This window comes from Vitis vinifera, chromosome 5, assembly GCF_030704535.1.
Source record: "Vitis vinifera cultivar Pinot Noir 40024 chromosome 5, ASM3070453v1".
NCBI classification, from domain to species: domain Eukaryota; kingdom Viridiplantae; phylum Streptophyta; class Magnoliopsida; order Vitales; family Vitaceae; genus Vitis; species Vitis vinifera.
This window is the reverse complement of record NC_081809.1, coordinates 10,046,384-10,059,363: the sequence shown is the minus strand read 5'-3', so window position 1 is coordinate 10,059,363 and position 12,980 is coordinate 10,046,384. Positions and strand designations below refer to the sequence as shown.

At 33.8% G+C, this 12,980-nt stretch overlaps 2 protein-coding genes across 2 annotated transcripts; one reads left to right on the top strand and one right to left on the bottom strand.

Annotated features, from left to right (window-relative positions):
- The first annotated feature begins 1,041 nt into the window (after nt 1-1,041).
- Nucleotides 1,042-3,481, top strand: LOC100263152 (uncharacterized). Its single transcript, XM_002285488.5, has 2 exons — nt 1,042-1,274; nt 2,156-3,481. Exon 2 carries the CDS (start codon nt 2,156-2,158, stop codon nt 3,224-3,226), a length of 1,071 nt encoding a protein of 356 aa, XP_002285524.1. The 5' UTR covers nt 1,042-1,274; the 3' UTR covers nt 3,227-3,481.
- A 2,990-nt stretch (nt 3,482-6,471) lies between these two features.
- LOC100240897 (membrane protein PM19L) lies at nt 6,472-8,046 on the bottom strand. Its single transcript, XM_002285481.4, has 3 exons — nt 7,359-8,046; nt 7,028-7,205; nt 6,472-6,945 (listed from the first exon to the last, which is right to left on the bottom strand). Exons 1-3 carry the CDS (start codon nt 7,483-7,485, stop codon nt 6,717-6,719), a joined length of 534 nt encoding a protein of 177 aa, XP_002285517.1. The 5' UTR covers nt 7,486-8,046; the 3' UTR covers nt 6,472-6,716.
- Nucleotides 8,047-12,980: the final 4,934 nt, after the last annotated feature.

The window sequence follows — 12,980 nt, the reverse complement described above, 5'->3', positions numbered from 1 at the left end:
TTAAATTGAGAATTAATACCTCGTTGAATTGTTCCTGCAAAATCATGAGTTTCCATCATGTTGAAAGGTTGTTCTGCTCTTATTATATAATCAATCGTTTCTTCACGACAGTTAGATTCATCATAAGAAAATGTTTTTAAATTTCCACTTTCATTTTTACCTAATTGCATATAATTTCTAATATCTACATTATTTTTAGTTTTACAATTTTCATGATGTCTTTTTAAATGACTTGTGCCTGCATTTGAGCCACCAGTAAGAAATTTATTACAAATTTTACATTTTGCTTTTATTTCTTTTTTATTATTTTCTAAAATTATTTCTATTCTATCAAAAAAATTTCATATATTTGAAGTAAATTTTTTGTTTGATGATATTTCATCACATGGACTAGATGAAGAAGCACTTGCCATATTATAATTATTGATAAAATATTATGCCAAAAATAATAAAGTAATAAATATAAAAAAAAAATGTAACAAAAAAATAAAGTAGTAGGGGTGAAGTATGTTACTCAATTAGAGAACCGATGCAGAAATTCCTAGCAAATTTGAACTCTTGGAGCCACCAATGCTTGTTTTGCACCACTAACAATATTGTATAATTTGAGGGAAAAATAAAAAAATTTGAAATATTGTAGAATGTGAGAGAAATAGAGAGAATTTGATGAAAAAAATGAAAAGTAAGAAAATGTATTTATAGGAAGATTAAAAAAAAAATTCAAAATTCAAAATAATTGGTCATGTGACCGTTGGAGGCTTAGCTCCAACGGTCACATGGGCTGGAGCCTTTAATTTTTTTTTTTAAAATAATATACTTTATTTTTATATATATATAACTAATTCAATTAATAAACATAAAAAGAATATAGTTTAGCTGGTTAGAAGCTTAAAGTTTAAACATGAGGAGAGGGGTTCGAATCCCCCTCTCTCTTCCCTTGGCTTTTTTGAAAGCCATTTTGGCTTAATTCAAAAAACCCGCGCGGGCCGTGGGCCTCCTATTTACGGCCCGGCCCGGCCCGCCCATTAGAGACCCTGGGTGGCATAATTTTTAATTTTTATATTTCAGATAAATATTTAAAATATTCATGAATAAAGATGTTAGGGTTTCTGAACTAGGGTTTCTAGGGAAAGAGGGGAAGAGTAGGTTTAAAAAGTTGCAGAGGTCGGTCGTGGCGCCTCTCGAAATCATCTACGGCCACCATCTCTCCGACGCCACCTCTTGCCGCCACCTCCGTTCATCTTCTTTCTTCATCGTAGTCTAAACTTCGGGAGGTAATCTATTCGAATCGTCAGATCTATGAATTTTTTAGGTTTGTTGAGCTAAATATACTAAGTGATATCTAAGAATGAGATGGTTGAGCGGAACATTCGACTCGGTCTAGTGTATCTTCAATCTTATCTGTATTGGCTTCTTTTGAGTCTCTGAAATCATTGCTGGGCTTGATTTTTTCCACGACTCTGACACAGGGTCAACACATTCCGTGGGTAGTTTTTATTTTAAAAGATTGGTTTTTTGAATGCTTTAGATGTTGTAGGTTCTATGGTTTCCTTTTTCAAGGCAAATGGTTTTTACAGTTGGTCAGATTTCGGGGAGTTCTTTCTTTGAAATTGTTTGGGGTACTGAGTTCACTAATTTGGTAGCGTTTTTGTGATACAAATTGGGTACCAGTCGTTTTTTATGCTGTATTAGCCAGCTTCAAAGCGTTTCAACCTCATGGTTTTAACCCCTCAATTGATCTCCTATTTTGAAGCTGACAGGATCGGCTTTAAATATCCTCATGCATTTGTCTTCAGAGGAGTACCCAAGCAATCCAAGTAACAAAATAATCATGTGACAGAGTTGTTGCATTGTGTGGTTCTGTTCTTGATGATAGTACTTTATGCGGTTGGATATGTTATTTGAAATTTAATTTATTTCAAACCGTTCAATTGTAAAAAGAGGGCGAACTTGATACAGTTTCAACATCCTTCTGAGTTGAATGGGTTTTAGAATGAAATTCACACTATTGAAGGGGCCATACTTTGTACAGTTTCTTATTTAATTTTGTTTCCATTTTATGTCCGAGTCTCTTTGTAAAATCTAAATGTGAGGAATCTGAGAAATCTTAGCATCTTTTGATTTCATTGCTAACTGAACCTCAATCACCTTGCAGATGAAGAAGAAACAAAAACCCATCAGTCAATCGGATCCTGATTCTGATCTGAAATCTGTTATTCATCAGCATTCCTTGTTTTTTGACAAGTTAATTGAGCTAATCCCCGCAAGATTTTATCTCCCCAGTGACAATACAGATAAGCCATGGTTTCAGGGCCTAAGCAAGGCTGCAAAAGCTTCAGCAAAGAAACAATCAAAAGAAAATATTAAGAAAGCTCGAAGAGATCGGTTAGATCCAGAGAAATCATCTACGACACTAGATTTGTTAAACCAAAGCTTACGAAATGAGGAATTGGACAGTGAGAGTGATGGTGAAGCAGATATTAAACCAATGATTTCTGGTCTAGAAAATGATGAACGATCAGTGACTTATGAAGAACTACGGCAAAGACTTCATCGCCGAATTGAGGAGTTACAGTCAGGTCGAAAGAAAAATAGTGGGGATTTAGATGAAGCAAAGAAGGCTGAGAAGAGAGATGAGAGAAAGAAGAAAGAAACAGGAGGAAATTTTCAGGAAAGGAAGCGCAAGAGAGACCCTGGATCCGAAGAAGATGATCAACTTAAGATCAGTGATTCAGCAGCTAAATTGACTGAGGATGCATCAGAGGCTTCAAAAGAACTCACATTTGGTCATGTGAAGATTGGGAACAAAGAAGAGCTTGGAAAGAAGAAAAAGAGGAAGCTCTCAAAGTTGAAGGAGCTTGAGAAGGCAAAGAAATTGGAGGAGGAGAAGAAAGACCCAGAGAAAGGCAAGATTATTTCGAAGAAGCATTCATGGCAAGCAGCAACAAGTAGAGCTGCAGGAATCAAGGTCCACGATGATCCGAAATTGTTGAAACAAAGCATACATAAGGGGAAGAAGAGGCACCAAAAGAATGTTGAGAAGTGGAAAGAAAGAGTTGAAACTAGAGATAAAATGAGAGCACAGAAGCAGCAGACAAGATCAGAAAATATAGGTGAGAGGATTCACCAGAAGAAGATGCGGCGGATCGCAAAGAGGGAGAAAAAGCTCATGCGACCAGGGTTTGAAGGTCGCAAAGAAGGTTTTATTACCAAAGATAAAGCTTAAGGTGCCTTCTTTGAAATTTAGCCGTGTTTGTCCTTTTCTTTCAATAGATTGGCAGAAAGCAAAATATTAGAGGTCACCTGCTCCAGTTTTAGGAATTATGCTTTCAAAGAGCACCCCCACCTTTTCTTCTTTAAGTACTATATGGTTTTGATTATGGCTTGGATGATATATTACAAAGTCTGAATCTTAACATAATCTTCTTTGTTGTATGATTTTTAATGTTGCTGATGAAGCTAATATATCTTGTTATCTCAATACATCACTTCCAAAACTTAGGGGGAAACCATGAAAGGAAGCCCAACAAACCATTGGATGTCAAGAATCGTTTTATTGTGTTTTAAGATTCAGATAGAAACCCTACAAAGCTGCTTATCATTCTAGTTAAAAGCTACCAGTGCCCTTCTGGTGAACAAATTCCCTTAATATCCTGGACACTTATCCTAATGGACTTGCATTAGGAAAAAGCCTGCTGATGCAGTCTGGAGAAATGTAGCTTCCCACTTTTCAACTGAACTCGAAGAACTGAGCCTATTTGTGTCTGCTGCTTGCCACTCCGAAGTTAAGTTTAGGATTGACTTTCCGTAGATTGATTGAGTCAGTGGGGAAGTGAGCTGATCTCGCCTTTGTTGATCCGGTTGAAGAGACCCAAAATACAGTTTGGAGAACTATATAAGTGTCTGTATTACACCAAATGCCTGTGTTTCAAAGACTCTCTCCACATATGGGCTTGCCCTGTTTTGGTTTCAGCAAGCTAGAATGCTTTGGACTTTCATTTTCTACGAGAATGAAAATTTAGATATTTTCTTTGGACTACAAAGCGTGTACATTGCAGCTTGTATTCAACATTAGCGATGACAAACTTAACATAGTTTTCTTTGGAGTCTCTTCTTTTAGCAGATCTAACTTCACCTATTGAAGGGACTGTTGCAATAGATCATACTCGGAGGGCTGGGATGCTTTGCTTTTTAAACTAGGATTTGGTATTACGAAGACATGAAATGCAGGGAGTCATTATTTGGAGAATAAAACTCATTCAGGAAATACCCAAGAATCCAATATTGTTAAAATTGCAATCGGACTTGTAGGAGGGAACCTTGATCTTATATCTTAATTTGCCAATAACCCATTAATGTTTTTATTGAATAGAAATTCTCATTCTTGGCCTTTTTTTAGGAAGCTTGGGTGCATATATTCTAAAGAGTTTTTGTTGTCAGGAGTATATATATGAGAAGGATGAGAAATCCTTACAATATCCCCCATTTACCGCCCAACACTATACAAAGGAAATGTGATTTTACTTTCTTTAGTACATTGATAAAGAAAGGCAGAAACTTTGCTCTGAGATTTGCTTTTTTAACCATTGAATTACAGGCGAAGTTCCATTTGAGCTGAATAATAGTGAGAGGACCCTTGAAAACTGAAGTTGTTGAACCTTAAAAGAGGAATCAAAGTAGATTAAGTTTAAATCATCTCTAAACTTCTCATCCTCAAAAAATTCATTCCTTTCTTTCCTACCGTACTATCTAAATCAATGTAAGACATATAATTTGTCAAACCCTTTTGTCTATACCTGTACTTTCAAAAATTTTAAAACATCAATCATGTCACAAATGCTTGTATATCAAATGTATATAGTTGGTTGGTTCTTTTTGTGGTTAAGCTTAAGACTGTTGGATTAATCATGTAAGATGAGGGTTCTATTCATAGAGTACAAAAAAAAACTACTAAGATTGGATGGATTCTAACTTTTCTTTAACCTTTACTTGCTACTATCAAAAAGTGCAACTAAACATGTCTGATATATTTGTATTTAGCCCTCATTATTTTTCATCAATTTGTTTTATATTTTGATACCATTTATTTGTATATTAGTTTATTCTTTGCATCTTGGGGTAGCATTTAATTTTTTTTTTTTTTATGCACTTTTAACTGTGGAGATTCAGAGTTATCAGGAACCCAGCGTCTTCCAAACCTCTTTATTGATTTTTGCTTTTGGGGCGGTCCCATTTCGATGTTCCCTTGGCAGGGTTGTTGGCCTTGGGGATATCTTTGAACTTTGGGTTTGGAGAACCTCTAGAACTCGTTTTTAAAGTGGTGTTAGTTTTTTTGCTTAATAGAAAAAGGTAAAATAATTAAACTAAAAATATCTTATTAATATTAACCAAGTGAATTTGTTATCAATAAGTTTAATTTAATTATATTAGTTGATGTCAATGGTTATTTTTAGGTTAATAGAAAAAGTCAAAGTATGTCTTATTTTTCTGTTGATGATAATGGCTTTAAAGGTTCTGATGGATGATTTAGAGGTTTATGAAATGTTTAACCACCAAAGAAATGAAATATGCTGTTCCACCTCTATATAACAATGGTTTATTTCATTTATATAGAAGTGTTTTCGGTTTCTTAAAACACTACAAATTAAAAAGTATTTCCAAAATTTTACCTAGCATCTAATTTTTTTTAAAATAAATTAAAAACGTTTTTTAAAATCTCTATATTTAACTATGATTTATTTTAAATTTCATCTATTAACATCAATTTTTTTTTTTTTTTTATAAAATTTATTATGATGAAATTTGAAATTAATGTTGTTTTAGTGTATATGTTATAAAACGTTAGATATGAGTCAAATAAAACCTACAACAAATTACACAATGTATTGCCCTCTAATGTATATCATAAATTCTCTTTCTTCATTTATTTATTTCTATTATAATTTTTGTCTATTTTTAATTTTAATTTTAATTTTTTTTCTATTTTTATTGAAAATATGGTGTAGTGTAGAGGAGTTTGATCTTAGGGATTTGCTTCACCCCAAACAACTTGTATCTTTCCCTTGATTGATAAATTCCTCCTATATCTGCTCTAGTTTTTTTCCCAAATCCTAAATAAATAAAAATTTATATTTACATATGAATCTTATTAATACATCCAAATAAATTATTTCTAATTTCCCAAAAAATACCCTTCTTCTCAATACTATCCTAAAATAAAAAAGGCAAATTACCTATTCTATCAACCTAATAAAATATTATAATTACCTAATGAACCGTCCACATCAATTCTGTAATCCATCATCTACATTCTACATTCCTAATATTTTTTAGGTCTCTTGTTAATCCTTTCAGCATCCTTTCAAGATTTTTTTATTTTTTTATTATAAGATAAGAGAGATTTTGCCCAAATCCAAAGTCATAATTGCTTTAATCACACAAACAAACAAAAACCAAAAAGCGTCTCTGCTGTTGCTCAAACCAAAACCAGGGAAAACCACCCATAGTATTGAGATCAAACAGTTAAAAGCTGTTCAACTGATCTCCACAATACAACACACAACACAAACACCACCATTATTTACATAACCACAAATTAAAAGAAGAGAAAAAAAAAAAAAAAGAGGGGGGAGGGGAACATACAAGATGTCCAAACACAGAAACCCTACAAGTCTAAGAATAAAACAGTGGTATATACTAGCTACTTCGTCCTTAATTTAAACCCTAGTTCCAGCAACACCACCTTTATGTCCCGGATCGACGGCGGGAGCTCCGGTGCCATACTCAGTGTCCCTGTAACCCGGACCATACTTGCTGCTGAAAACCCCAGCATGGAGCAGCATGAGGTAGAGCAGTTGGGTGAATGTTAATATTATTATCAGTGCCTCTAGCACCCTCAGTCTCCAGCCCCTGTGCCCTCCTATGTGGATCTCCTTACAAGCTAATCTGTACAGTAGTCGAAAAGGTTGGGGAGTTAATGATTACATTCATGCAGTGAGGATCATGAGTTTTTTTTAGTGATTTTTACCCGAAGGCTAGTGCAGTGATGGCCCATGCAACCAGTGCTGATGATCCTGCTGCTGCTAGACTGTCGTTCCTCCATGCTCTGATGTGGTTACCGCCGGAAAACTTTGATACCACGCCCACCACACCCGCCAGTATGGCGAATACCAGGAAGAACAAAGTTGCACCGTTCCCTCCAAACCCTGCAAAGAAAGAAAAAACACAAAAAGTATATATATATATATGCTTCTGTTTCTTTAGACTTTTGATGCTCCTCGCTCCTTAGCCCAGAGACAAAGAGGGAAAAAAAATATGGAAGTTGGAGAGTTGAGAGGGAGGATTTGTGAGCTACTAACCAGGGTTGTTGGTCTGGCCATTGATCAACCTGTTGAGGCACCAACTACCAAAACCCACCACAAGAATATACAATATCAAGTTGAGGAAGAGTAGAGGAGCTGCCATGTTTCTTCCCACTGTAGCCATTCCTGTAGCTTCCGTATATCCCTTTCAAATTCTCAATCAATTACTCAAGCAAAGCAACGTTTCCGTTTCCAAGGAGATAGAAAGAAGTAGTTGGGAAGAGAAATGAGGTGGGCAGCGATCCTATATAGGGGAGGTACGGCAGACGGCATAAGATACGTGTCAACCCGCTTGAGCCCTGCATGTCGGTTTAAGTACATGTGGCAGGACACATGTCGGTCTGTATATTGGGTTTCCCATCATGCCCTCCATCTTGGATTCTTCCTTCCTTTTACATGAAGTGGGAACCCACACCCACATTCGTCAAGGGCTCGGTGAGGTTGTGGTGGTGTTGATGATATGATACGTGGACAGTGATGATCGATGTTATGCTCTCAACCCTTTTTCTTGAACCATCCATGTTGTTCTAGAGACATAGCCCATGGTTTACGGCTGCGGAGAGTGGTTTTCCAGCGGTTTGAAGAGGTTATGGCCGTCACCATTTTGTTTGTGACCTTCCGTATGTTGGTGCTTATAATCAGAGAACGAGGAAGGGGGACAAGTAGCATTCAAATGAAGAGGATTGCTTCATATTTGAGATGTAATTTGATTTAAGTGGCTTCTTAACCTAAAATAATCCTTTTAAATTCAATTATTACAATTTTTTTATTAAATAATTGAAAAATCAAAGTGTTTAATAATTTTTAATTTAACTATTGTGCATTCGAAGGCCTGTCCTGCCTGCCCTATCATGGACAATATTTTGGGGATTTTGATAGAAATATTATAATTTTAAAAATGATTTTTACAAATATTATAGGTTCGAAATTATTTTTAAATTAGAGTTGTTTTAAGAAAAGATAATTTTAATTTTGAATTTTGAATTTTGAATTTTGAATCTGTCTTTATTGATATTTTTTAAAGAAGAACCCTATGATTGGCTTATCAAAATGTTAAAAGGAAAAATAATTATAAGTTTTCTTAAAAGTGCCTTCTTAAAAAAAATAAAAATAATAAAAATAGGTAGGGTTATTTCTTGCTCTCATTTTTAGAACAATTTGAATTTTTTTTTTGTTAGGATTTTTCTTTTGCTTTAACATTTTTTTATGATAGTGTTTTCAATATCCTCTTAAGAAAAGAAGAGCATTTAATGAATAGAAGAAAAATTTTGTATTTAATAATGATAAATTACAAAGCATTAATTACTAACATGATTTAATGTAACTGATTTTTTTTTTTTTTTGGTTCAAAAATTATGTCTTAAAAATAATAAAAGCATTTAACATATGTTATTTAGCAATGGCAGAAAACTTTTATATCTAATAATAAAGATTAACAATCTGTTTAGTATTAATTTTAGAAAGTGTTTTAAAAAAATAGATGTTTAACAAAATTTATTAAACACTTTTAAAATTTTGAAAAATCACATTGTAGACCCCTCTGGGAGCCAGAGTTTTTTTTTTCTCACACCTGGAGTCAACTGAGCATTTCATTTCCAGGAGTGGGGGGCCGGTTTCTTCAAGCTGCATGGACGTGTGGCAAAGACGTGACTTGCCATGGCGGTAACAGGGAGCAGGTGGAGGCTTGCAGAATAGGAGAAACAGAGAAAAGATAGGGAGCAGCTGAAAAAACAAGAGGATAAGAGAGAGAGCAGGAAAACAGAGAGAGGGGTCTGGATTTTAAGAGCTGCAAGAAAGGAGGCAAAGGTTAACAGAAAAAAGAGAAAAACAAAGGAGAGGAGTCTGGAATGGGGTAGCAGCACAGGTAAGTTTTCTACAACCTGCCAATTCTTTTTTCTTTTTTTTTCACATAGTTCTATTATATTTTGCGCATATGAGGATTCTATTTTGGTGCCGATATAGGAGCATTGGAAACTTTTGCATATTCTTGTGGGATTTGAGTTTGTTTGCATGCATTTTCATGCTTGATTTCTAATTTGTTTCTGCGGCCCTGTTTCGAGATCCTGTATGAAATGCTGGCAAGTTTTCCATTTGGAACCCTTTTGAACTCCATTTTGGCTTTCTTCCCACTTCACATGGCAGTAACAAAGCTACCATTTCCCATCAACCCATTTCTCTTTCCATCGTTGCCACTCTCTTAACCGAGCTTTGCACCTCCACCCATCATTTTCTAGCATTCAGCTACAACTAGTGGACGTCTAGGCCGTGCCAAAAGCGAAATATAGAAAATGGAGAAGGACGACCCAAGCCAAGCAACAATCTTCTTCCTCATGTACCTTGTCAGAGTTGTCTTCAGGTTCGGAGATGTTGTTTTAATCCCAAGCGCTTCTCTTTACACTGTCAGCGATAACTAGCACACTATCTTATTTTACCTTTCTCACGAAGTGATTGACGACGTCATTGATGAGAACTCCAAGCTAATGTCTCTTCGAAATGGCTTGGGCTGCGTTTGAGAGAAGTTTGGTTCAAAACTTGCATTTCGAGTTTTGAAAGCTCCATTTTCGAGCCTTGAAAGCTCCATTACCAATTCTATAGGTTTCGGTGTAGCTGGAAAAGCAAGTCTGTAGTGGGAAATCACCATCCTTTGGTGACTTGCATGGATCTCTACAGGTTTCGGTGCATCTAGAGGAGCAGCGTATGTGACCAATTACCTTCTAGACTTCCAACTTGTTGCTAAGTCTCCACAAGATCAAATGCTGTTGGATGCCTTGCTGGTACCATTTCTGATGACAACACTATGCACGGCTAGAAATAATGTTAATAGCCACTAGTGTTGCATATTCCAATGAGTGAGGTTTCAAACAAAGGGCTAAAGCAAGCAAAAGAGAAAAAAAGTCAACAAAGTACAATTTGATTGTATACAACCTATAATAAAATATATGAAGTCTCTACATACACTATTAACATTTGGTGGGCTTGTTTTCTTTTTTCTTTTTTTAAATGCCCTCATCTCTTTCTTAATTCCCAATTCATGTTTTCAAATATTAATTTTCAAAACTTAGGTTTTTAAATCTAATTTCCAAAATCCCAATTCCCAAATAATTTTTCAAAATTCCAATTTTTTTAAAATAATTTTCAAAACTCTAATTTCTTTCAAATTTTATTTTCAAAATCCCAAATTTTAAATTTAATTTTCAAAACTTCAATTTTCAAATAATTTTTTTCAAACTTCCGTTTTCAAATCAATTTCCAAAACTCCAATTTTTAATTTAATTTTCCAAAACTCCAATTTTTTAGATTTTCCAAAATTTCAATCTCGAAATAATTTTCCAAAGTTTCAATTTTTAAATTTTCCGAAATTTCTTTCTAAAAGTAATTTTCCAAAGTTCCAATTCTTAAATTTAATTTTCCGAAATTCCATTTTTCAAATAATTTTCCAAAACTACCATTTTTCAAATTTTCCACAATCCCAAAATTCCAAATTTAATTTTTAAAATGTCATCTTCAAATAAGTTTTCCAAAAATTCCAATTTCCAAATTTAATTTTTAAAAATGCCATCTTCAAATAAATTTTCCAAAAATTCCAATTTCCAAATATAATTTTTAAAATTCCATTCTCAAAATAAAATTTCCAAAATTTCAATTTTCAAAATTTTATTTTATTTTTTAAATGTCATCTTCAAATTTAATTTCTAAAACTCCAATTCCTAAATTTAATTTTTAAAACTCCAATTTTCCAATAATTTTTTAGACTTCAATTTTCAAATAAATTTCAAAACTCCGGTTTTCTTTCAAATAGTTTTAATTCTACTCCATGTTTCAAATATTTTTAATTCAAAAAATTTTCTTTGATTTTCAAATAATCTTTTGTTTTCCTTGACTTCTTAAATAAGCATGAACATGCAATTTTCATAATTTCAAAATAATGAAATTTGTGGGACTAATTCATGCAAGATAAATTGGGCTTTGGTAGAGACCCTACATATGAGTTTTCTCTTCTAATTGCCAACTGTTATGCTTAATGAATATCGTTTGATCTTTGTCTTGCTATTTGATATGCATGTGATATATTTTGTATTTATTATTGTGCACTAACCTTGTTTCATGATAGCGCTTTATTACCTGCCGCCAAAGTACGCCTTCACTCTCACTTTGTTTATTCTTATACGTGATTTGTTTTATTATTTGATCATTGCACTGATATCCATTTATTTCCTTATCAATTGCCACATTTGTTTCACCTTATTTAGTAGAGACCCGTTTTTAGAGACTTAGATGGGTACTACGGTCTTTTTACCGTACCTTCCCAATAGGTAACCTGACCTTCGGACCCAAACTCGATTTTTCACAGACCTTTTTTTCTAAATAAAGAGTCACACTTAGGGTTTTTCTTTCTTATTTTGTTTTCCCTTTAAAAATAAAACAAAAATAAGTGGTGACTCCAAGTTTTTTTCAAAAAATCAAATTTTCACTAAAAATAAAAATAAAAAAAATAAGTCACGCCATCGAGTGGGAACGCATCAAGCAAAATATGGGGTCCACACACATATCAAGTGTTTCTATAAAAACCACTTGAAGTGATTTTTCAACACTACAAGTGATTTTTTAAAATTTTAAAAATATTTTATAAAAATTACCAAACATTTAATTTAAAAAAAAACTTTTTAAGTTAAAAATGTTTTCTAAAATGAGTCTCAAGCAGACTCTCAATAGACAATTTTTAAAAAAACACTTTTAAATAAAACAATTCCATTAAAAACACTTCAAATAGAAATATTGTTAAAGTTTTCCCGTAAAATAAAACATGAACCTTGACGTTTTGCCTTTTACGTGAACTACACGTAGAATAATATTATTGTTAAAGAAGTTGCATTTTAAAATGATTTTATAGAAAACATAGGAATAAGAATAAGAATAATTTTGATGTTTTTAGAATTTTTATTAAATTAATTTTATTTTCAACATCAGTAAAGGAGAAAGTCTTTTGATTTCTCACAATGAAGATGAATGAATACAAAGCCATTGAAGCAGATGCAATGCAACAACCCTTGATGGTACTACTGCTATTCCAAAGGTATGCAATGGCTCTGTTTCTGTATACTCGCAAAGAGTGTCTGTGATTATTGCCAATTCTCAATTTCTCTCTATGTTGCTTTATATGGAGTCGAAGCATGATGTCGTGAGTTTGTGTGACATCTGGAAGCTTTAAAGTATTTTGATGGGCGTCCCTTGGGTACCAAAGCAACGACAAGCCAACAAGTTCAAGAATATCATGAGGCTGCAATTTTGTCTCTATTGGGATTTTATTTCTCCTAGATCTTCGGTAATAAAACGAAGGCGTGATTCGAAATGTGGTCCACATCATTCCATCAATTTAGGAACAAGGATTCATGCTTGGAACCACGTTCGCATCACTACCCCATATTTTGTGCACGCTCCAAGCAGACTCGATGATGGAGAGAGTATTTAAAAAAGGGGCAAAACACTAATAGGTAAGGTTCCCTGAGCTTGCAATCTCTTTTAGTTTTTCAAAAACACCATCTAAGTGAAGGTTGAGAAAGGTTTAGAAGCACCTGAAACCTGAAAATTGAAAAACACATTTTAACCTGTAGAATGGCA

What these genes read in the sequence shown, in the direction of transcription:
- LOC100263152 (XM_002285488.5), top strand. Translation starts at nt 2,156, where the DNA reads ATGAAGAAGAAACAAAAACCCATCAGTCAATCGGATCCTGATTCTGAT.
- LOC100240897 (XM_002285481.4), bottom strand. Translation starts at nt 7,485, where the DNA reads ATGGCTACAGTGGGAAGAAACATGGCAGCTCCTCTACTCTTCCTCAAC. An exon ending in TGGCCAGACCAACAACCCTG is followed by an intron (nt 7,206 to 7,358) that starts GTTAGTAGCTCA and finishes CTTTCTTTGCAG; the next exon opens with GGTTTGGAGGGAACGGTGCA. An exon ending in ATCACTGCACTAGCCTTCGG is followed by an intron (nt 6,946 to 7,027) that starts GTAAAAATCACT and finishes ACTACTGTACAG; the next exon opens with ATTAGCTTGTAAGGAGATCC.